The sequence below is a fragment of the Sapajus apella genome, unplaced genomic scaffold (assembly GCF_009761245.1).
Source record: "Sapajus apella isolate SASKATOON/1434 unplaced genomic scaffold, GSC_monkey_1.0 scaffold69, whole genome shotgun sequence".
NCBI lineage: Eukaryota > Metazoa > Chordata > Mammalia > Primates > Cebidae > Sapajus > Sapajus apella.
Window position 1 is genome coordinate 11,308,058 of NW_022437009.1, and position 23,748 is coordinate 11,331,805.

Genomic DNA, 23,748 nt, shown 5'->3' on the forward strand with positions numbered 1-23,748 from the left:
AAATCCTTACTGGCTAAAAGTTTAATCTATAAACTGATTTTTTAAGATGCTATGTGTTCCAGCCAGTGATAGCTAATTATGTAGCAAAGTAACAAGAATAAGGTAATATTGACCACTTTTGGTTTTGGAAAAAAAAAAAAGAGTAAGGTAATATGTATGAACATGGCGCTCTCAATTGGCAATGAAGCAGTCTAGAAAAACTGAAACAACACAGAAGACAAGACTACTGGAAGATAACAGATCAAGGAACTAGAAACCAACATACTGTAAGTATCATCTACATGGATAATGAAACCGCCAAGACTTATGACTGGACAAGTGTTGAAGTGAGAGACACTGACTGAGAAGCTTGAACTATCAAGTGATTAGAAAGGCCCAAAGCTTGGTAGGTGACTGCAAGAACGAGGAATATACAATTTTGTATCTTGCTTTTGTCATTTAACATTCAAAATGAACATTTATCTAGGTCACTGACAACCCCTAAAAAAATTATTTTTAATGGCCACATGGGTTTTCATTTATCATTTTATTCATATATTTCATTCATATATCATATGGTTTATTATTTATTAATGCTAAAATTTAATTAGATTTATTTACTGCTAGAAACTTAGCTAGACCATTTATTTATTTCCTAACAATGAACTCTAAAATATAAAACATTTTTTTTAGGTTCTTGATAAAAAATTACCAATTATTTTCCAAAAAGGCTGTATTAATCTATACTCCTACTAGCAGTATATGGTAGTTTCTGCTCCATTATCCACTGATAACCTGAATAGCTAGAATGTGATACATATACATGTACACATATACACACACCCATGTGTGTATATACATATATATATATATATTTTTTTTTTTAAATCCCTCTACCAACCAATTTGTTAGATGAAAAACGGTGCTTTTAACTTGCATTTTTTCCAATCATGAATTTTCTTACGGAATTATGTTGCAGATAAGATATAAAATATCATTAAAACCCATTAGCAGTCAATATGTAGAGACTAAAAAGTAAATATCTGTTTTTGTTTTTAAATGTCTGCTAGAGTTTTTTATAAGTGCAATGAAACAGAGATTGCCAACTTAACATTCTACATGGGAATAAGTGAGAGATCAGGTTTTCAAAAATGCATTCTCAGATACTGTACAGAATAAAGGAATCATTTTACAGAATAAAGGAATCTTTAATAGTTTATTTGGCTCTAAAACGTTGGCATCAAGTATGAGTTAGGTCATAGAGTCAGATTATACACTAAAGAATTTCCATTCACATAATATACACACACACACACACACACACACACACACACACACACACACACACACACCCATCTTCATATATAACATACAACTATGCTACAGGAAAGTCACTGAGATAAAGTAGTAATCCAAGACTATACATTATTTCTTTTACCTACATTTCCATCCCCTCAAATGGTATAGTTCAATAGGAACTGCATGAAAAACAAAACATGCAAAGAAATGTTATTTTATACAATTTAATTCTGCTTTCATATATGCGGGAAAAAGGAATCCTTTTACTTATATATTCTCATTGGGAAGAATGCAAATAATCTTCTAACACAGAAAAAACTGTCCCAAGCAAACTAGTTTATGGCAATATTTTTCTATTAAAGAATACTTTATTACGTTCAATTTTCTATTAGTAAAGCGTAACAACGGTGAAATATGATGAACCTACTTTTTAAAGCCTCAAAATACTCACCTTTGATGTTGGAGTAATGAAATAAAGAGCTTTCATTTGTCTGACAGGTTCACGATTCTTATGAATATCCTCTACAACTGACAAGAAAAAAGGCCATTTTATATGACCAAATATTTATACACTTAAAATAATTTTAAAATAAACTTTACTTTCCATTTATAATATGAAAACATATTTACAAATAATATGGAAACAAACACATTTACTGGGTTTAACATTTTCTTTGTCTTCTTTCAATACGTTTAAAAATCCTGAAGAATGAAAAATGTATCTTCCCTGTGTGGCTAAACCTTGGGCTGAACTGCCTTCTCATCATAAGGCGAAAAAGATAAAGCGGTTACTTCATAGTTAGGTAGGTCTAACAGCATAAACAACATGACATGAAGAAACCAAGAAAAGGCATCAAAAATTAAATGTTGTTTCTTTTAAAAATATACTACTATAATAATAGCAAATATGACACCAGATACTAGGCTATAAGCACTTTACATGAATTATTCACTAAAATTCAAAATAACCGTGCAAGTATTTTACAAATGAGGAAACTGAGGCTTAAAGAAGTAACTTAGTGAAACAGGCAGGGTTCTAACACAGATTTGACTCCAGAACCCAAGTTTTCACCTACCACAGTGCTGTTTAAATAAATTGCCAATTAACTCCTATTCTTTTAAAACCACACATAAATATTTATAAAGCATTTTTCAACAACAGAATGTCACTAGAATTTAATTATATTTTTATTATGGAAGTTAAGAAGTTTATAAGACTACCTAAAGCAAAGTCAATATAAAGTTAATAAACTTTGTCAACTTAACTATTTAAAGCTAAATATATATTTCTTAAAACTAATTTAAAGTATCGCTCAACAAATCCAGAGAACCATCTTTCAAGATTCATGTTGACAAAGGGCCTAGAAAGAATTAACGTTAATGTGACAGGCAAGAGAGGTTACTGTTGGACTTCTTTTTTAAATACAGTGGATTTCATTTTTTCATTCCTAAATGTATATTAGTAATGTATAGGTTTATCATTAACTACTATTATTCATCTATTATTCATCTTACTAGATGAATAATAGTAATGATAAACCTATATCATATTTCTAAATACTTCTAAGGAAAAATTTAATCTTTTTATCTCCATTCTCAACCATTATAGTTTTATTCGAAAAAAATTAAGGTTTAATCTGTGTTCATTTATTTCAATTGTTTAATACTCAAAATGGAGTATCTTAGAGTCACCTTATGTTATAGATACTATTTTGTTTGGTGAATAATGTGCATGTCAAAACACTGAAAATACTGTGATATGATTTAGGGCACAGGCTCTGAAAATATTCTGAAATCTCTTTATTAGTAACAGAAAGTTCCATTTCTCCATTCACTGAAAAGTACGTATCTATCAAACGACTAACAAAAACAAAGAGAAAGTTCTTTAATAGTGAAAAAGAATCATCTAATACCCAGTCTTTTACTTTTTATTTATTTTTTTGAGATAAGGTCTGTTTTGTCACCCAGGTTGGAGTGTAGTGGCACAATCAGGGCTTATCGCAGCCTTGACTTCCCTGGCTCAAGCAATCCTCATCTCAGTCCCCCAAGTAACTGGGGCTACAGGTATGTGCCACTATGCTTGGTTAATTTTTTTGAATTTTATTAGAGACAAGGTCTCACTATGTTGCCCAGGCTGGTCCTGAAACTCCTGAGCTCAAGTGATCTTCCCGCCCCAGCCTCCCAAAGTGCTGAGATTACAGGCATGAGTCACTGCACCCAGCTTCAGTCTTTTTTTTTTTTTTTTTTAAGGCTTTTACACTTGACTTTATTCTCCACTGAAGTAGCAAATACTGACAGAGCATTTTATTCTCTTTTTGTTTTTTTTTTTTTTTCCTTTCTTTTTTTTTTTTTTTTTTTTTGAGATGGAGTTTTGCTCTTGTTGCCCAGGCTGGAGTGCAATGGTGGGATCTTGGCCCACCGCAACACCCACCTCCTACGTTCAAGCGATTCTCCTGTCTCAGCCTCCTGAGTAGCTGAGATTACAGGCATCTGCCACCATGCCTGGCTAATTTTTATATTTTTTACGAGAGATGGGGTTTCTCTCCATGTTGGTCAGGCTGGTCTCGAACTCCCGACCTCAGATCATCTGCTTGCCTTGGCCTCCCAAAGTGCTGGGATTACAGGCGTGAGCCACTGCACCTGGTTCAACTTGTTTTTTTTTTTAATTCCAAGACACTACTAAATATTTTCACAAATTACCTGAATGACAACAGAAGTTTGACCTGCCAATGTCCAGTTTCATAGAGGGATTCTCAGAAGAGCTAATGTGGAACTCAGAGAAACTGTTTTAAGTTAGTAGATATGACTACAATTAAACCATAGCAAACTTAGGTGATTCTGGCGGATATCAAAAGTATCCCACAGCAGTGAGCGTTATGATATACAGTATTATGAAATGCTTCTCAAAAATAGCTTTCTGTGGCCAAATAAGTTTAGAAAACTGAATACTATCGTTTTACCCAGGGGATCCACTTATGCCTTAGCATATAAAAGACTCCGAAAAGTCCTAAAGAAAGTTGAGCTCTGTTTAGTACCGTTTCCTAAATATACAGGCCACGGAATCCCTTCCTCAAAGAATATCTATCAGTACTGAGCATACAATACGAAACAATGGTCTACAAAATGCAATAAAACCTCCCTACAGTGCATAATGGCTCTGTAGTTCCACAGAGCTTTTACATGTTATCAAATGGTTCTCACCCTAATTTCACATCAGAATGACTTTTCAGAACTGAAAAACTTCCGTGGCTTAATCAATATTTCACTTATCCAATGGTAGAAAAATCACAGCTTTAATTTTCCAATTTCTAGTTTAGAGCTTTTTACACTGGGGGTCAAAAGGCTACAAACTGAATACATAATCAACAATAAAGGTTACTTTATGGCTGGGCATGGTGTCTCACACCTGTAAGTAATCCCAGCACTGTGGGAAGCCAAGGCTGGTGGATCACTTGAACCCAGGAGTTCAAGACCATCCTGGGAAACATGGTGAAACCCTGTTTCTATCCAAGAAAACACACTAATTAGCTGGGTATGGTAGTGTGTACTTGTAGTCACAGCTACTTGAGAGACTGAGATGGGAGGATTGCTTGAACACGGGAGGAGGAGGCTGCAGTGAACCAAAATGGTACCACTGCACTCTAGCCTGGGTGACAGAGTGAGATTCTGTCTCAAAATAAATATTTTAAAAAGATTATTGTATGTATAAACATCAAAACCAAAATATTCTATGGTTAGGCCTTCTTGAGAATACTGGATATACTTCTGAACTTCATTAAGTTAGGAATGACAGAGGGTACATAAACTCTATTAGGATCCAAAATATAAATGAATTATATTTCACTTAGAGCCTCAGATTCCTCATTACAAATGACAGTATTAATATCTGTCTTCATAAGGTTGTTATGAAGACCAAATTTTATTAAGTGAGTTAAAGGATAATGAATTAAGGATAACACGATTATGAATGTTACAGAATATTGTTATTTCCCTCAAAACGTAATACAGATTAATATCTCAATAACATAATCCTGCCTAGTGGAAGATAACTTCTTGTGACATGATTTTTTTTTTCAGAATCTGTATGTATTACAAATTTTCATACTAAAATTGATTTAAACTTATAATTGTCTCATTTCTAGTAATAAAGATAAATTTACAAAGTTAGCATTATACATTTGTAAATATGTACAATAGTTGATTTTATGACATAAATCTTGATATCCATTTTAAAGCAATACATGAAACCATAAACTAAATCAAAATACTGAAGTAAAGCTAGTGTATCAATATGCAAAACTGTTATATATGTAAAACATTTAAAGAACAACCTCAATAGGCAATTGAGTTAGGCTTGGTTAGGGGTATTAATTATACATCTCAGCTGAGGGGGAAAAAAATTGACAGAAGATTCAAAGAATGTTAAATCTAATTGTTGTGGCTACAGTAATTTTTAAAAATAAGTTCCTTAGAAACACAATTACTAACTAAAATTTCTTACTTCAGTTCTCCCCAATTACAATTAAAAAGTGTTCATGCCAAGAATAATACTTACCAGTAATACCTTCTTCTAGAAGATCTGACATTTTGCAACACGATGCCAAAAGCTTAGTGGTAAATTCATCTAAAAGCATTATCTTAAAACAAACACAAATTTAAAAATACGATAAGCATCCTATTACTAAGAATTCAAAAAAGAATGTTATCCATTAAACCTTATAAGCCCTTTATAACATAAAATATCAGGACAGGAGGCAGAATGAACTCATCTTTTATCTTTCATGATCTAGAGATTTTCTCAATACATGTGCATATGGTATTATACATAAGTAAGCAAACAGAAATATTTCTAATTTGAAGCATAGAGCTTAATTTTAAATCTACATTATGTTTAACATCAAATTTTCTTAAAATTACAACTGCCACTTGTAGAACAATTATTGCTCAAGGCACTGTTTTAAGCAATTTCCATGGATAAACTCACCTCATATTTACAATTACCATATAAAGTATTAACCATTACCATTTTTATAAACAAGGAAACAGGCAGAGAAAGGTCAACTTGTGCAAGCAGCCACAGCTATTAAGTGATGAAGTTAGTATTTGAAGCCAAGTAGTGTAATTCCAGACCCTATCTAGTCATCCCTCGGTATCCATGGGGGTTCAAGGACCCCTGTGTATACCAAAAATCCATGGATGTTTAAATCTCTTATATAAAAATAGTGTAGTATTTGCATATAACCTATACACATCCTCTCCATATGTCAAATCATCTTTAGATTACTTATACTAGATACCTAATACAACATAAATACTATATAGTTTTTATACTGTATTGTTTTTAAAGTTTGTATTATTTTTTGTAAGAGTAAGGTATGCAAATTCTACCTTCCATTCGCCTTCTTTCTTGCAGTCATCAAACACTGTTGCTTTTATCTCTGTTTAAAGAAGAAAGGAATTACTTAGGAATTAAATCAACGGAAACATAGTAATAGACTATTCAAAAGGTCCAAAATGGCTAAGAAAAAAATCCAATTTGAAATTTGTTAAACTACATAAAAAGCATACATATTTGTTAAACCCTAAGGAAAAATCCAATTCTAATACCTAACCTATACAGTACATTTAAACTGTAAACAATTTTTTAACTTTAAAAAGTATTGTAAAAAGGGTTAATATATTTAAGTACATGAACATACAGGGAAAATATTTCTAAAAGTGTTACCTGATTTGGCTTTTCCTATTCTACGTAAGTCCCAAGTAAAACAAGATGAAAACAAAAAACCCACAGGAACATCCTTAAGTTGCCCATTGCTAAATTACATCTGACAATCAAATCTGCATAAACATTTTTCATACTGATTTACTACATTATGCTTTTCAACAATACATATCACAGAATTTGGATACCAATATTCAGTCTTGATTTATAATCAATAAATATGTTCCTTACAATGATTTTCAAAATTAATCTAAATACGTTTTACAAATTAGTTCACTGATTTACAAACATTTTCTATAATAATACATGTGGATAATTTACACAAATACCTGTTCTTCTACTTAATAAAACAATTTCCCACATTTACTATGTTTTATTAATGTTCAATTGATTTTAAAATCTGTAGTAATACATAAAATATAATTAAAATATAAATCATAGTAACCCGTTTTTTTATTAATTCTTGTTAATAAGACGGTTGTATCATTAACTTAAGCTTTTCCATTTCCTAATTTATATTTAAGTTAATACTTTTGGGAAATTTATCAGCAAGTTTTTGATAATAAGTCATGACAAAAAATGACAGCTCTTATATCAGAGGGTACAAATAATAATAGTTGCTGTGGTACAAAAAAAAATATTTGGTTTTTGTTCCCAGTTCCTGGCACAGAGCTCCTAAAGGCTTTGGAATCTCCGGAGTGATGGTGTCTCTTTGGTCCGTGAATGAAATGACTCTTGGGTGAGATGCCCCTATACAGCTTTAGGATGAGGGCTGGTCACCAGACTAAGCCATGATTAGAGGGTTGGACCCCCCCCTACACCCCGCATTCCTTGTGAATACATGGGTTGGAACTTTCAGCCCCACCCCGGGACCTCTGAGAAAAGGAAGAGGGACTGAAGATTGAGTTCAATTACCAATGATTTAAATCAATCACGCTTACATAATGAAGCCTCCATAAAAACCCCTTAAGAGAGTCTGTAGAGTTTCCAAGGTGGTGAACAAACCACATGCCAGGATAGAAGCTCCATGTGGATAGAAGCTCCTATGCTTGGGGCCTTTTTGGACCTTACCCTATGTACCTCTCCACCTGGCTGTTCATTTATATCTTTTGTAATAAACCGGTAATAGCAAGTAAAGTGTTTTCTGAAGTTCTGTAGCCATTCTAGCAAAGTAATGAACCTTTAAGGGAAGGAGGGTTGTGGGAATCTCTGACTTTGTAGCCAAGCCAGACGGAAGTGCACATAACCCAGGGACTTGCTATTGGCATCTGAAGTGAAGGTAGTATTGTGAGACTGACCCCTTAATCCTGTGGAGTCTGACACTAACTAGTGTTCCTAATGAACTAGTTCCTAACTAATTGGATATCCTACAATCATTTCAGTTCTGACACTAATCCATTTGGTGTCCAGAGTTGGAGAACTGGTTGGCGTGAGGGGGGGAAAAACACATAGCTGGTGTCAGAAATGTTAGTAAAAACAATTCAGTTATTTATAGTCATTTTCAGAATTGTGATTTGAAAGGTTTTATTGTGATTGAGAAGATTTGAAAGTGTTAAGAAATATCAATTGAGGTAATTATACATTGTTTGCTAGGAGGAGTATAGTGTTATATGGGAATTATGGTAAATATCTGAAATATTTAACCATAATTTAAGCCAAAGGTTTCTAGAACCTTACAGGCAAAAATAAGGGATTTTCTCAGGCAGAGCTCAGATACAGAAATATTATGCTGCTTTCTCTTTCTAAGTTAGCTTCATTCCTTATACCTCAAACAAGCTGAAAGTTGAAGACATTTGCTTGTTTTTATCAGATTTGTGTCTTTCTCTTAAGAAGTGAATGCTCATGGAATTTATGATGGAGCAGACTGGAGAAAGGCTCCCTAAGTAGAAGTCATCTTATAGTCTTCGAAACCTTAGAACTGCATTGGCCTAGATGGTAGAAACCAGCCACATCTGGCTACTGAGCACCTGAAATGTGGCTAGTCTGAACTGAGATATCCTGTAAATACAGAATACACATGAGATTTCAAAAACCTTAGTACAAAAAAAGGAATGTAAAAAATGTATTAGGTCAAATATAATATATTAATTTTACCTTTTTCTTTTTACCTTTTTAGGTGACTACCAGAAAATTTAAAATTACATATGTGGCTTTCATTAAATTTCTAATGACAGAACTGTCTTGGAATCTGAAGATACTTAGATCTGTGTCTGCCAGAGGAAAAAAAAGAATCTGAAGATACCTGGAGGGTCAGTGTTATTGTCTCAAAAAGAAAGAACTAGTTTTTGGGGATAGGAGAGGCATCCATGAAAAGTGACATAGTCACAGGTAGACATGTTTAGAGAGGAGTCAAAGGAAATCATATCAAGAAATACTATAGAACTAAGAAAGTATTTCCTCTAAATACCAATAAAAACCATTTGACCTTATATCCATTTCTCTAGCACCCTAAATATGGATATACCTCAAGATTCAATTTTCTTACCTCTGCTCTGCTTGCTCTCAAGCAAAGGTTTTATTGTGACTGGGAAGATTTGAAAGTGCTAAGAAATATAGAACAAGCTCTGTTTTTACTCAGAGCAAAGGTAAGAAAATTTGCTCCTGTGGCTGCTCTCTTCAGAGACCACATTCATCAACAAAGTTTCATCTATCATATTAGTCTTTCAATTTTTCAACAGTCTTACAGCCCTTCTCTCTTTGAACTTCAATTATACAATACAGATACAAGTACCTACATGCCTCAAGTTGAGATTATAGTACCCTAAAAACTGCTCTAGACTTACTTCTCTAAGTATTATTGTCATTTTCTTAGTCATTGTCTTTGGCTATTTCCTCCTCTCCCCCCACCCACCTATCAGGCATATTGGTGGTTCTCTCTCGTAGCTTTAATTTTTCATTGCCACTGTCACAGGCATCGACTTGATTCTTCTCTCTCACTGAAGTACTGCAATAGAATCCTATCTGGATTTCCTGCTTTCTCCCTCAAACACCTTAGCCATTTCAATCCATTTTTCACACTGCTGTCAGAGTCACCTTCCTGAAATACAATCCTTTGTTTATATTAATACACACCTCAAAATTCCCTCAAATGCTTACTCTTGCCTACAGAATGAAATCGAAACTCTACTACTTAACATTCTCCACTGACTGGCTTCTACTTAATCTCTAAATTAATCTTCCACTAGTCCAAATGCTACCCAAATAATAACTTTATGTATTTATTTTTTTTTGAGACTGAGTCATGCACTGTCACCCAGGCTGAAGCGAGTGGCATGATCACTGCTCACTGCAGCCTCAACTTCCCAGGCTCCAGCGATCCTCCCACCTCAGCCTCCCAAGTACTGGGACCACAGCTGGTCCCACATGTTACCACACCTGGCTAATTTTTGCATTTTTGGTAGAGATGGAGTTTCACCATGTTGTCCAGGCTGGTCTTGAACTCCTGAGCTCAAGTGATCCATCTGGCTTGGCCTCCCAAAGTGCTGCAATTACAGGTATAGGCCACTGTGCCAGGCATTATGCTAACTAGTTAGCTAGCTACTGATTGACTGATTGATTTAGAGGCAGGTTCTTGCTTTGTCACCCAGGCTGAAGTGCAGTGGCACAATCAATGCCCACTGCAGCCTCAACCTCCTGGGCTGAAGGGATCCTCCTGCCTCAGCCTCCCACGTAGCTGGCAACATAGGTGCATCACCAAACAGGTTAATTTTTAATTTTTTTGTAGTGATCGGGTCTCACTTTGTTGCCCAGGTTAGTCTCAAACTCCTGGGCTCAAGGGATCATCTCACCTTGGACTCTCAAAGTGCTACGATTACAGGCATGAGCCATAGTTTCTGGCTTAGAATTTTTTTTTTTTTTTTTTGAGACAGAGTCTTGCTCTGTCACCCAGGCTGGAGTGCAGTGGTGTAATCTCAGCTCTCTGCCTCCTGGGTTCAAGCAATTCTCCTGCCCCAACCTCCTGAGTAGCTGGGATTACAGTTATGTGCCACCATGCCTGGCTAATTTTTGTATTTTTAGTAGAGATGGGGTTTCATCATGTTGGCCAAGCTGGTCTTGAACTCCTGACCTCATGATCCACCCACCTCGGTTTCCCAAACTGCTACGATTACAGGCGTGAGCCACCATGCCCAACCTAGAATTTTTATATAACCTTTTTTATGGCATCTAAGTTACCACTTAATTTTTAAAAGTCTAACCCATACTATCCTATATTTGCTCCATACTTTACTGTTTTTTTATATTTTAGACCTTTATATGAATTTTTTAAATTTGCAAGAGATGGACTAAGATCATGCCTAAGTACATAAAAGAGGAGCAAGAAAGTATAATTAAAACAAAACAAAAAAAAGATGTCAGGCAAAAAGCCTTAAGACAGAAATAACTTGCAATAAAAACCTAATAGTAAATATTTATGTCCCAAACAAAACAACATAAAAGCAAGCTATGGCATAAGAGAAAACTATCAGGAATACAAGCAGAAATAAAGAAAATACAACAAAGTGAAGATCTACAAAATGGAATCATGGAGAATTCAAGCTGAAGAAAACATGTTGAAGAAAACATAGTCCAAACCTCTCATGGTTTAAGTCAGGAAACAGAAGTATAACCTGTATGGAAACCAAGTTTTGCAATGATTAGTTCAGTACGGAGAAATAATACACCAAGCTTTTATAACGAGTGTTTTGAAAATCAAATAGCAAAAGTAAAAAGTCAGACTTGTAGGCTGTAAGGGAATTTATATTCTCAGAAAACTAAAACATGTTATTAAATTCCTAATTATGATTCCAACAGATTCTGCCTCTGGCCCAGGTTATTCAGTGAACAGGTAAGAATTTTTATAAAAGCAAACCCAGGAACCTGGGGTAGGAGACAAAAGCAATAATCATCACAAGTCAGCTGAATAAAAACAGACTGAACTGTGAATGGGAAAGACCACCCGGGGCTTTCAAAATATAATGATCAAAAATTGTATGAAAGCAGAATATATAAAAACTAAGGACTACTGTAAGACCAACTAAACATATACAAAAGTAAATACTAAAGCAATTATTTCTAGGTAGAAAAGTAGTAAATTCAAGATTTATTCTTATTTATTTTTTGAGACAGGGTCTCACTCTGTTGTCCAGGCTGGAGTGCAGTGGCACAACCTCGGCTCACTGCAACCTTTGCCTCTTGGGTTCAAGTGATCCTCCTACCTTGGCCTCCCAAGCAGCTGGAACTACAGGTGTGCACAATTCAATATTATTATTGAAGAAAATACTACAATAAAGGGTATGGAGGACTTCTCTTAAACATAACAGTGTAAGGGTAAAAAGCCACCATGATATAATTATTTGGTGGTGATGTAATTCAGAATACTGGTTACTCTAGAGGAGAGGATAGAGTTTAGACTGGGAAGGCTAATTGGGTGCTTGGAAACATTCTTTATCTTGATCTGGATGATAGTTACACGGGTAAAAAAAAACTCATCCAGTTGTACACTTACCATTAGTGCACTTCACACTAACATTACACTTAATTAAATCTTAGGGTCATTTCTCTTCAAAATAAGGACAAGAAAATTGCTTCCTCTCAGCATTGTTTAATAGAATGCCAAAAATGCTAGTGACTATTCTTTGAAAAAGGAAAACAAAATCATTTTTAATGGTTCCCCACTGCCTACAGAATGTGGAAATAATACAGCAATCAGGCCCTTCATAATCTGGCTCCAATCTACCTTTTGGTCTATGTCCCCCTATCCCTGCAATGAATACCCTGTACTCAATCAAAAGGAATTGTTCCCTCTTTCATAATCAACCACTTACTTTGTCACCTTTGGGGTCTGACATAGATTTGCCTCGGCCTGTCAGAATCCTACTACCTTTCAAGAAACATCTTATATGTCACTTCCTCTTGAGCCTTCCCTGACGTCGTCCCATAGAGGAAATAATTCCTTTTTCCTCTCTTCTTCCAAAACTTCATACTGCTAATACAGCACTAAGTACTTACGGACCTGTCTTCTCCCACTAAATTGTTAATTCTAGAAAATCAAAGAACAGAGTAAGTACATACTCAATAAACACTGACTTAAATAAATAAATGACCATGTAAATATCCAAAAATTAAAAATATTTTGCCCAAAATAAAAGAGAAAGCAATCAGAATGAAAAAAGACATAAAACAAAGATAATTGATTAAAACAAAAACATATGATTCTATGCATGCTTGTATTTGCATAAAAAAAACTTGTAGAAGGAATTTATGAGAAACCTAAGAGTGATTGTCTCTGGAGAGGAAGGCTAGGGGTCTGGTTGGAAGACTGATTTTATTTTTATTTAAAATTTTTAAAATTTAATTTTACTTTTTTTTTTTTTTTTTAAAGACAGTCTCATTATGTTGACCAGGCTGGACTTGAACTCCTAGGCTTAGATGATCCTCCTGCCTGGCCTCCCAAAATGCTGGGATTACAGGCAAGAGCCACCACACCTGCCCGTAATTTCTTTTCCTTCCTGCTATCAAGATTCTTTGCCACCTCAAGGTATTTAAAAAGCAATTTAAAACGTTAATTACGAAGACTCTGAAGCAGCATGAAAAATGTTGAGTCAACGTTAGTTGCTTAAAAAAAGGAAGTCACAGAAGGACAGATAATAAAAAAGGTGTTTTTTTTTTTCCTATACGCGGAACAGAAGAAAAATGTGAAAAAGGGAGAAACCTTATGATTCAATATGTAAAGAACTGGCTTAAATACATACATGCTGATGTTAAGCACATATATATCTTGGAAATTATTTATACAACACAATTTGTTACCCATTTTCACATAAATGTATTTAAATACCATTGTTTCAAAACATCCCCAAATCTTAAAAGTCAGCCATGTAAATCCTGAAAAAGCAAATGCCAACCTTAACTAATCTTTTAAAAGACAATTTCATATTTTTCACCCATTTCTACATTTGCTTAGTGCCTGCTATATGCTAAGCACTATCCCAGCTACTGATTTAGATTTTTAATTTTAGACAAGGAACTCTGTAACCCCCAGAATTCTGCTGACTAAATCATTTCTGTTTTTTGTTCAACAGGTTGGACTAAGAAATACTAATTAGATGTTACTCCCTTTCCACTACTAGGCCATAACTATTTTGAACTCAGCGATGCCAAACAATGATGGTTATTCCTGTTGGGTGGTTTCATTCTTTCTCTAACCTGCCAGACCTAAGTTTGGAGCGATGTTTATGAAAGTTGTGGATGCTACCACAGAACATCAGTAACCAATAAGAAGTTCGGTCCTAACAGCAGGGAGAGGCTCCAAGAGTGTAAAGGTAAAAGGGAAGGAGCAGCTCTGCTCCGGCTATGCAGGAAGATGTCACGGCGGGACACCTGGTCATTCCAACGGTTCCTTCTCAAGAACTTACAGAAAAGTAGGCTCTTCTCGGAATACAGAAGAGGGTATGCTGAACAGTGAGGGTTTTTGGAAAGCACGGGTTGATACTAACACGAGTAAGCAGAATAAACAGTCCTTGCAAACACGAGTGTGGGGAGGAGACGGGCGAAATAAACAGCGCCCGGATTGTCTCGGATGGAGAGACATCCCCAGCTGGTGGGGCGCGGGCGGGAGCGGAGAAGACTGGGGAGCGCAGCCGTGGACGCGCGCGGGGCCAGCGGGAGGGAAAGCTGGTCCGAGGCAGTTCCCCCAGGGCGGAGATTCGTGGCCAGAGCGCGGCCAAGGCAAGGGGGTGCCCGACACCAACGAGAAGGCCGCGTCCTGTCGCACCCAGCCCATCCCTGGTGCTGGCGAGGAACAGGGCAGGGCAGGAAAGCGGGAAGAAGTCCTCACACAAGTCCTAAAGCAACAAGTGCTCGCGGCGGCTCCTCAAACAGACTGCTGGGTTGGGGATGCAAAATGAGGTCCGAAACGGCGTTCTCCCGGTCTTCCCCCTCTCAGCCCCTACCCCACTGCACTCACTCTGCCACACGACGTTCTTCAGCCCCCTCTCTGCCACCGGCGGCGCCATCTTCCCAACACTGCGGAACAGCAGTCACCACCTTCCACTCCCAACCTACTTTGGTCGTGGAAGCGGCGTCGGGGTGGCCCCGCCCCTCGCTGCGAGGGAGGCCCCGCACCCTCTCGCGGACCGCGCCCTCCGGTGACGTCACGAGCGTCTGCAAGGGAATTTCCGCCCACTCCCGGACGGAGGCTGCGCAGCACGGGTGGAACCTTCGTGGGAAGTCGGGCGCCCCCTCGTGGGAGGCTGCTGTTAGACGTCCTGTGGCCCAGGAACGCTAAGTGCCAAACCGGTCTCGTGAGTCAAGGCCGGCTGTGAAATTCTGAGTTTACACATACACGAAGATATCCTCCCCTTTACGGAAGAACCTTCACTTCTCGAGGCGATTCCTAACAGACTTCACTCAGTAGCCAACCGAACTACCCAATGGAAAATGTACTGTCGCCCAAGATTTATTTCATTCATTTTTCATGGTCACAGTAATTGCTTAGAACTGTGAAGTACACTCCAGTGTGCCAAGAATTGTGCTGGACTTTTATGACGCTCAGAGAAATGAGAGGCCGACTTTTTCCCCTGAAGAATTTGTGATCTAACTAAAGAGCACAATTTCTGGAATGCTGCAGGTCGTAAATACTTGGTTTAAAAAGTGAATGCCTTAATGATACGATATACGTAAATGAACCAAGGAAACAATAATCATTTATTAACAAATGTATGCAACAAATGTAGGGAGGGCCTGTTAATGCTGCAGCATCTAAAATTATCGTTGAAAGTTTATTCACAGAGGAGGAGATCTGGGCTCGGAAAGTTTAGCAGAGATCTGTTTACTGAGATGGTTCTTTTGGGACTTGAAATCAAAGTCATCAAACATGAATTATATCAGTTTAGTTGCTGAGAGCCCTAACTGCGAGATAACCATCATGGCATTGGCAGAAAGTAGGCTTTCCTAGAGGGATTTGCAAAGAACCAGTGGTTATAAAGATTCATTGTGGTCACACAGGGAAGTAGAAGTTGTTAGATACTACTACTACTACTACTAATGTCTAATATTTTCTGAATTCTTACTTAACCATATGCCAGGCACCATGTTAAGTAGATGTAATGCCAGGCACTGATCCCCAAAGCAACCCTTAGAACAAGGAAACTGAGGCTTAGTGAAGTTAAGTAACACTTGGTGGTGGAGTGGGAACAAAGATCAGGCTTGCGCTACACAGAGAGCAACAGAACAGTCTGTGGGGTAACCTGCAGTTTTTAGAAGAGTAAAGGAGAATGAAGAATTAGAACAGGCTGGGCAGGGTGGCTCACACCTGTAATCCCAGCACTTTGGGAGGCCAAGAGATAGAGATCATCCTGGCCATGATGAAACCTTGTCTCTACTAAAAATACAAAATTAGCCAGGTGTGGTGGCACGTGCCTGTAGTCTCAGCTACTCGGGAGGCTAAGGTGGAAGAATCGCTTGAACCCAGGAGGTTGCAGTGAGCCGAGATTGTGCCACTGCACTCCAGCCTGGTGACAGAGCAAGACTCCATCTTAAAAAAATAAAAAATAAAAATAAAAACGGCCATCACATGGTTTCTGGCATAACCTATGGCATGAGTGGTTTTTCTGTTCAAGGCTTATGGGAATGGAAGCTGGAGCCCTGACCTCCTTTAAACCTAAATGGATTCAATTGCTCAATTTTTTAAACACATGCACATATGATTTCCTCTCCCTTTTCATTTAAAATTAAGTTTGGCTTAGTTTAGCAGGGTGAAGCCCCAATCCATAAGAAAAATATGTGCCAGGGAAGATTCACCCTTCTGTGGTGAAGCCCCTCTCTCTGGAGAGCCAAAGTAAGAGGGAAGAGTGAGATGGGTGAGGTTCTTCCATCTCTTACCCTTCTGGAGAATGACCAGATGCCACGGAATAACACAGGGGCCCTCTGGGTGGGAAGTTTGACTCTGGTCACATGGAGTGCAGTTGTGGCTCATGCTCCTGAAGTCCAGAGTCCTTGGTTGTACTGCAGAAGAGCAGAGCAACCACGGGCTTTAACTGCACGCAGGCATAGGCCTACATCCTACAAATTCTGGCTCTGCCTCTTACTAGCAATATGAGCTCAAACACCTCAGTTTCATTGCACTTGTGCGCTGACTATGAATATATTATCTCAAACCTTGCAACAGCCCAGCAGGATGACTATTGCCATTTTACAGGTGAGAAAACTGAGTCTTAGGGAGGTTAAATAAATCATGTAAAATCTCAAAATGAGCTAGGATCTGGATCCATCTGGCTCCAAGGCCATTGCTCTTTCTAGTGTACCAAATTGCCTGTCCTCCCATGCTGCCCTAGTTTTGCATAAGCTCCCTAGGCTGTTTCTCTACATTTCCTCTAGTTTGTTTGCCTTAACAAATTGAAAAATGAATTTGGATTCCCTAAACATGACATAGCAGAATGGAAGGTAAAATCTACTAACACTGGCCAGGGATGAAAAGTTGCTTTATATAATTCAGAGCAGGTAAATGGCCAAAATAACCGCGGGTTGAATGTATAAGCATGAGTTAGGGCAGATCACTCACTCGTTATCCTATTCCCAGATCTCCTCTAATAATTGACCACTTACTTATAATAATCGAGAGAAATATTTTCCATAAAGATATCATGGATACCTAACATAAAGAGATGATACATGCTTGAGGTGATGGATACCCCAATTACCCTGATTTGATCATTACACATTGCATGCCTGTATCAAAGTATCACATGTACCCCATAAATATGTGCAACTACTGTGCACCCATAATAATTAAAATTAAAATTTTAACTAAAAGCATGAATTAGGAGGTCTAATCAAGGCTACTTACTTGTCTCCTTGAAACTTTGTGTTTGAACTGATTAGCCGTGTGAACGTGGGTGGGCTACTTGGCCTTTCTGGGCCTCTTTTTCCCTACGTGGGTAAAGGAGCTAATGTTATTACCTAGCTTGTTGGGTTGTTATGAGAATGAAACGAGTACACGGAGAGCACTGATAAGCCAGTAGTTTGTGCTAGATACATGTTAAATAAACTGATTTTATCTTTACCCACTGTGGATCACATTTTCTTCTATGGTATTCTGACCAGCACAGTTTAACCTTCAGTGTCTAGCTAGGTAGATGGCTATTTCACTTTCTGTGCCTTGGTATTTGTAGGGTATTAGGTGTGCTCTCGGATGCTTCCAACTCCATTTTAAGAGATCTATACCTTAGGCTTGTCTCCTTTCATGTACAGAGGTTCTGGGGAAGATCTCTTACTAGTGACACATTATGTATCTCTGATCAGTTTCATAGAGAAAGACTATCAGTTCGCTCTTGCAGCGCACATTGATAGGAAGTTGAAAAGATTAGAAAGGGAAGTTTGTTCTTTCTTCCACGCTTAGTTCAAGCCTAACTCCATGGTCCAATTCCCCCTGGGTGGAGTTTTATGGTTGTTCCTAACTACAGACATTCTTGGCTCCATAGCCATATGACTGGGGAGTAAGCACTGTAACTGTGTGTGTGTGTGTGTGAGATACAAGTCCTACTCACACTTTTAAAATTAGGTTACTGATATTCAAAGGACAAACTTTTTTTAGGTATGAGAGATTTACGTTATATTTCATTGCCTTTCAAAGATGAAAAAGGTAGGTGGGGGATATGGCCAATAAGATTGATGGTCCTCCCCCCAAAAGATGCATGTATGTCAGTCAGCCACAGTTTGAGGCTCTCCATTTGACATCTTCTCTCATGCAGAAGTCATAACTACAACCCTTCTAGCAACAGGCTGGCAGCTTTGCTTTCCCAGATGCTCCCACGGATGTCATGTCACCTGATGCTTTGGCTCAGCGAACCCTGCAGCAGCTCAGCTTTGCTCCTAACTTGCGATGAGGGCGTTTGTTATCTCATGTTGCCCTGGCAGCTACTGCTATCCAACCTATACTGAAGTCCTGGTGGAGGTTTGTCTTGGGATAAGTGCTGTTTCCACGGGGGTGGCTTGACTTTCTGGGAGTGAACAATTTCCAGCCCCTGAGGGGGCTGCAGGCAAGTGCTGTTGTCAATAAAACACTCATGAAGTGGATGCGTTGGAGTCTGTGGTGTGTCTGGATGTGAAATCTCAGAAAGAATTTCTGCTAAGCAGACCGTTCGTGTTTCCAGGGTTCTCACAGTGTGCTGACTCACACTGGCAGCCGTCCAGGGGACTATCTGAATCCATTTCTCTCTAGAGTCTTCACATAGCAGATCTCCAACTGTTGTGCAAGTGAGGACACACCTGACCTTGCCCTCAGGAAACAGAGTCAGAGTTGTTCTTCTAAAGGCCAAAGCAGCTTTTCCTACCCTAGAGGCATTTTGTATTCTAGATTCTAGCAGATCTTTTCCATGTCTAATCACTAACAGTTGAGACAACTCTGCAAAACAAATGGGAAAACATTTTAAACAAAGACAAAAAATTTTGTCATCAAATCACACAAAATCAATTTACATTACTCACTTTGTCAAGTTTCTGTTTTTATCTGCGGCTCACTGTGTCATTCTTCATTTCTCTTCCCTCTATAAATCACTGAAAAGGGTAAGGAAGGGAAGCAGTGAAAGATGCATTCAATATGCAGACATCTTAAAAAGCACCAATGTCTGAGATTTTATGTGTATTTTGATTTGAAATGCTATTTCTGCAGCACTTCATGGCAAGTGAACATGAAACTATGACAACTGGCAAAGGGTTCAACTGATCAGCAGTTTCTAACCAGAGTGATCTCTCTCCTGCTTTACAAAACGAACCCTCCCAGAATCTCTTCAATCCCACTCTGCTGGTTCAAAACAAAGGAACTTTCCTTTCCACCCCCAGCCAACTTGCTGTGCTCCTAAGGGAACTCCAAAATTGTATTGACCTATGGAGTTTTATAGGGAGAACATAAAACTGTTAGGCTGCTAAGTATGTCACAGAGAGGAAACTTCCTCAAAGTTGACCAGGATGTGCGGGTGACACTGAAACACTCAGGGTCCTAAAGATGAAGGACCCCCCTCAGCCCCCACTCTTGGTGTGATGTCAGGCACAAACCCCTCCCATCTCTCTAGCTAGGGGTTAGAGCCCCATCGCCTCAAAAAGTTTTTTTTTTCCTTTCCATTCCAACCTGCATCAAATTTTCAGCATTGAAATAGCTTTCTTGAGTTAAAGCCATGCTATTCATACTGTAGCATGCATCAGAAGCACTTTGAGGGCTTGTTAAAACAAAGAAGGCTGGGCCCTAGCTCCAGAATTTCTGATTCAGTAGGTCTGTGGTGGAGCCTGAGAAATTGCATTTCTAAGAGGTTCGCAGCTGATGCTGATGCTTTTGGCCCCAGGACCACACTTACAGAATCCGTGAGTAAGTGTATTATGAGGACCAAGGTTAAAATGCAAATATCTTAGTTTTGTGCCCAATAATTTACATTCTGATTTAATCCTTATTCTCTTCTATGAGGGATTATTATTTATTCCAATTTTCAGATGAGGAAACCTAGGCTTAGAGAGAATTTACACAACTTGACTATGAGCAAGTGATGGTGGCAGGATTTGAATCTAGATCTCTCTTAAAAAGTCTGTTTATGGCCGGTGTGATGGCTCACACCTGTAATCCCAGCACTTTGGGAGGCCAACGCAGGCGGATCACAAGGCTAGGAGTTTAAGACCAGCCTGGCCAACAAGGTGAAACCTCATCTCTGCTAAAAATATAAAAAGTAGCCAGGTGTGATGGTGCACACCTGTAATCCCCAGCTACCCAAGTGGCTGAGGAATGAGAATCGCTTGAACCTCAGAGGCAGAGGTTGCAGTGAGCCAAGATTGCACCACTGTACTCCAGCCTAGATGACAGAGCGAAACTCCATCTAAAAAAAAAAAAAGTTTGAAAAGCTTTAGGATACTCCAAGAGTCAAAGAAGACCCAAAGTCTTAGACCAGCAAGATTCCCATGGCTCCCCTTAGCATATCCAGAGGCTCCATGTTTAGCCCAGGGGCCTGACCAGACTTGCCCTGTGTTTAGGAAGGGGAAATGCTGAAATTGAAGACAGCAATTTAGAATTTCCCCCTAGGTATAATGACTTCCATATGACCTTAGAAACCCTCAAATAATCTGGCTTACTCTTGTTTTTTGAGGGCCTTGCAGGATTTTTTTTTAGAGAGATTGGGCTGAGAGCAGGGGTCTCTCACTATGTTGCCAAGTTTGGCCTCAAACTCCTGGGCTCAAGTGATTCTGCACCTCATGCTCCTGAGTAGCAGGACTACAGCTGTGTGCCACTGTGCCTGGCTCTTATAGGATTTCTACAAGAATCTACTTCAAGAGAGTGGCAGATTTCAGGCTGAATACTGAGCTGTGGCTAAGGAAGGGAATAGCCAAGATAAGCTGAAGCCTAGAATGACAGAAAAGAGGAGATTAGTGACCTAAAGCAGTGCTCCTCAAACTTCATGTGTGTCAAAATCACCTGGGAACCTGATGGAAATACAGAAGCACTTCACTGGGCTAGGGCCTGGACCTCTGCGTTCATTATTAACTGTCCAGGAGATTCTAATACATAGCAAAGTTTGAGAATAGTACCTGAGCAGTGCCACTCAGACTTGAACACACACATGAATCACCTGGGAATTTAGTAGGTCAGGATGGGGCCCAAGACTGTACATTTCTAAAAAGCCCTCTGGTGATGCTGGTGTCTCAGTCTGTCACCCAGGCTGGAGTGCAGTGGTGCTATCATATCACTGCAGCCTTGAACTCCCAGGCTCCAGCAATCCTTTCACCTCAGCGTCCCAAGTAGCTGGGACTACAGAGGAACTACAGGCACATGCCACCACGCCTGGCCAATTTTTTCACACTTTTTAGAGACAAGGTCTTGTTTTGTTGGCCAGGCTGGTCTCCAACTCCTGGGCTCAAGTGATCCTCTGTCTTGGCCTCCCAAAGTGCAAGATACATGCGTGAGCCAGTATGCCTGTTCTTGCCATCCCACCTTTTTTGTTTTTTGTTCAAACATAGAAACTCTTTCTTTTCAAAGATTTAAAATTAAAAAAAAATTTTTTTTTTGTTTTTATTAGAAACTCTTTCTTTAACAAAATCATAGGGAAGACCAATGTATCATACACCACTCCTCTCTCCTGGGGGCCTAAGACACTTCTACCACACCTCTGTGTTTCAGGGGGATACTGATTAAGAATGCAGACCTAGGCCCAGGTATCTTTACTGAACACCAGGGCTTAGGGTCTCTAGTACTTTGGGAGATTTTTTAGAGGAATTTTTTAAAATTAGAAGTGTCCTAACAGTCTGTTTTCGGTAAGCCAAGTCTGTTCCTTATTGTAGTCATAGAAAACAAAAACTCTTTAAAAATTAATAGGGATTGTGCTTATTTCAGACCTGCAGGTGGAACAGGAATTGAAAAGTATGTATCCTGCTGTGCTCAGAGAAGCAATGGGCTGGGAGAGGAAGGAAGCCCAGGCAGAGAACAGGCAGTGGAGACTAGACCCAGCTCCTGCCGGTAGAAGGGGGTGTGGGTGGGGAGCCGGCCCCAACTGGAAGACTGTCCAGTGGGGTTTATGGGCAGGAAGGCTTCATTTACACTCACACCATGGGAAGTCAGCCATGTCTGAATGGGGAAGGGTGGGGCGGGGGGCAATTCTGTAGTTTGGATTGATAATATTCCCAGGGGATTTTTTCCTAAAGCCTCAGACCAAGCTGTCCCCTAAAAGGCTGTGACAAGGACTCCTCATGAAGCATCACACACTGCTTACTGGGTCAGCACTCATGGCTCCATTTGCTCATCTCCACTGCCCTGCCAAGAGGCATCTCTGTGGGGGCGACCAAAATAGCCTAGATAAGATCATCACTGAGCAAAACCGAGGAGGCAGCGAGCGTTCTCTTTATCCCACCTGTCCTGTCAGCACCTTTTTTTCTACGGGGTACACCCACTCATGCAAACCAGGAGCAAACATCGCAGCAGGCCGTTAACAGATCCTCTCTGATGCCTGGCTACTTCGTGTGTGGTAAGACCAGCAGCCTCGGCATCGCCAGCCTCACCTGTACCTTATGGAAATGCAGAGCCTCAGATCCTTCCTCCACCGACCAAATCAGAATCTGGGTTCAATGAGGCCCCAGGTGATGTGTGTGCACAATAAAGTCTGAGCAGGACGGCTCTAAAGTAGCAGTTCTTAGCCTTGGCCATACTTCAGAGTCACCTGAGGAGCTTTTATAAATTCTGATGCCCAGCTCTCACCCCAGACCCATTAAATCAAACTTTCTGGGGACAGAACCCAGACATCAGTTAATTTTAAGCTCTCCAGGTGACTCCAATGTACAGCTGAGCTGGGAATCACTGAAGTTTGAGGGATGAAGCGTCTGTCCCTCCAAAAACTGTTTACATTTTCCTGTAGGACCCTAGAATACTGAAAAGACTTCAGAATTTAAAGAAATTCATCTCAACTGGTGGAATCTGAGAGGAGACACTATAATGGGGAGAAAAAGTTACGGGACAAGAGAGCAGGAACCCCTTGTATCAAAGAAAGAAAGCATTTGCTTTCTAGTTGAAGAGTCAGCTGACTTCATTAAGTAACCCAAAAATGGGGCAACATAAATCCTGTTCTATTTTATCCATGAGAAAAATAACTTACCCATTCCAAGTGTACTTCCAGAGCAAGTTACTGTAATAAAAACACAAGCATTTAAAATAAAATTTATTCATTTATGTATTTAAGATAGTGAAGATTTAACTGAAGAAAGAATAAAAGGAAAGTGAACCAAAAATGAACAAGAATGAACGT

General features: G+C 38.9%; 2 protein-coding genes across 3 annotated transcripts in view; both read right to left on the reverse strand.

The window, feature by feature from the left end:
* Nucleotides 1-15,113, reverse strand: part of STXBP3 (syntaxin binding protein 3) — a 70,614-nt gene extending 55,501 nt beyond the window's left edge. Inside the window, exons 1-4 of one of the 2 annotated variants that reach the window (XM_032249906.1) lie at nt 14,946-15,113; nt 6,667-6,716; nt 5,834-5,915; nt 1,730-1,806 (exon numbers count right to left, since the gene is read on the reverse strand). In XM_032249906.1, coding sequence (XP_032105797.1) covers nt 1,730-1,806; nt 5,834-5,915; nt 6,667-6,716; nt 14,946-14,994 — 258 coding nt within the window. In that variant the 5' untranslated portion in view covers nt 14,995-15,113. The remainder of the gene's footprint in view (nt 1-1,729; nt 1,807-5,833; nt 5,916-6,666; nt 6,717-14,945) is intronic. The other variant, XM_032249905.1, reaches the window with a different exon arrangement.
* A 3,450-nt stretch (nt 15,114-18,563) lies between these two features.
* The window catches only part of FNDC7 (fibronectin type III domain containing 7), a 30,196-nt gene continuing 25,011 nt past the window's right edge, over nt 18,564-23,748 (reverse strand). The window contains exons 11-13 of the mRNA XM_032249913.1: nt 23,599-23,628; nt 19,466-19,534; nt 18,564-19,382 (exon numbers count right to left, since the gene is read on the reverse strand). Of these exons, the coding sequence (XP_032105804.1) occupies nt 19,503-19,534; nt 23,599-23,628 (62 nt within the window). The 3' untranslated portion in view covers nt 18,564-19,382; nt 19,466-19,502. The remainder of the gene's footprint in view (nt 19,383-19,465; nt 19,535-23,598; nt 23,629-23,748) is intronic.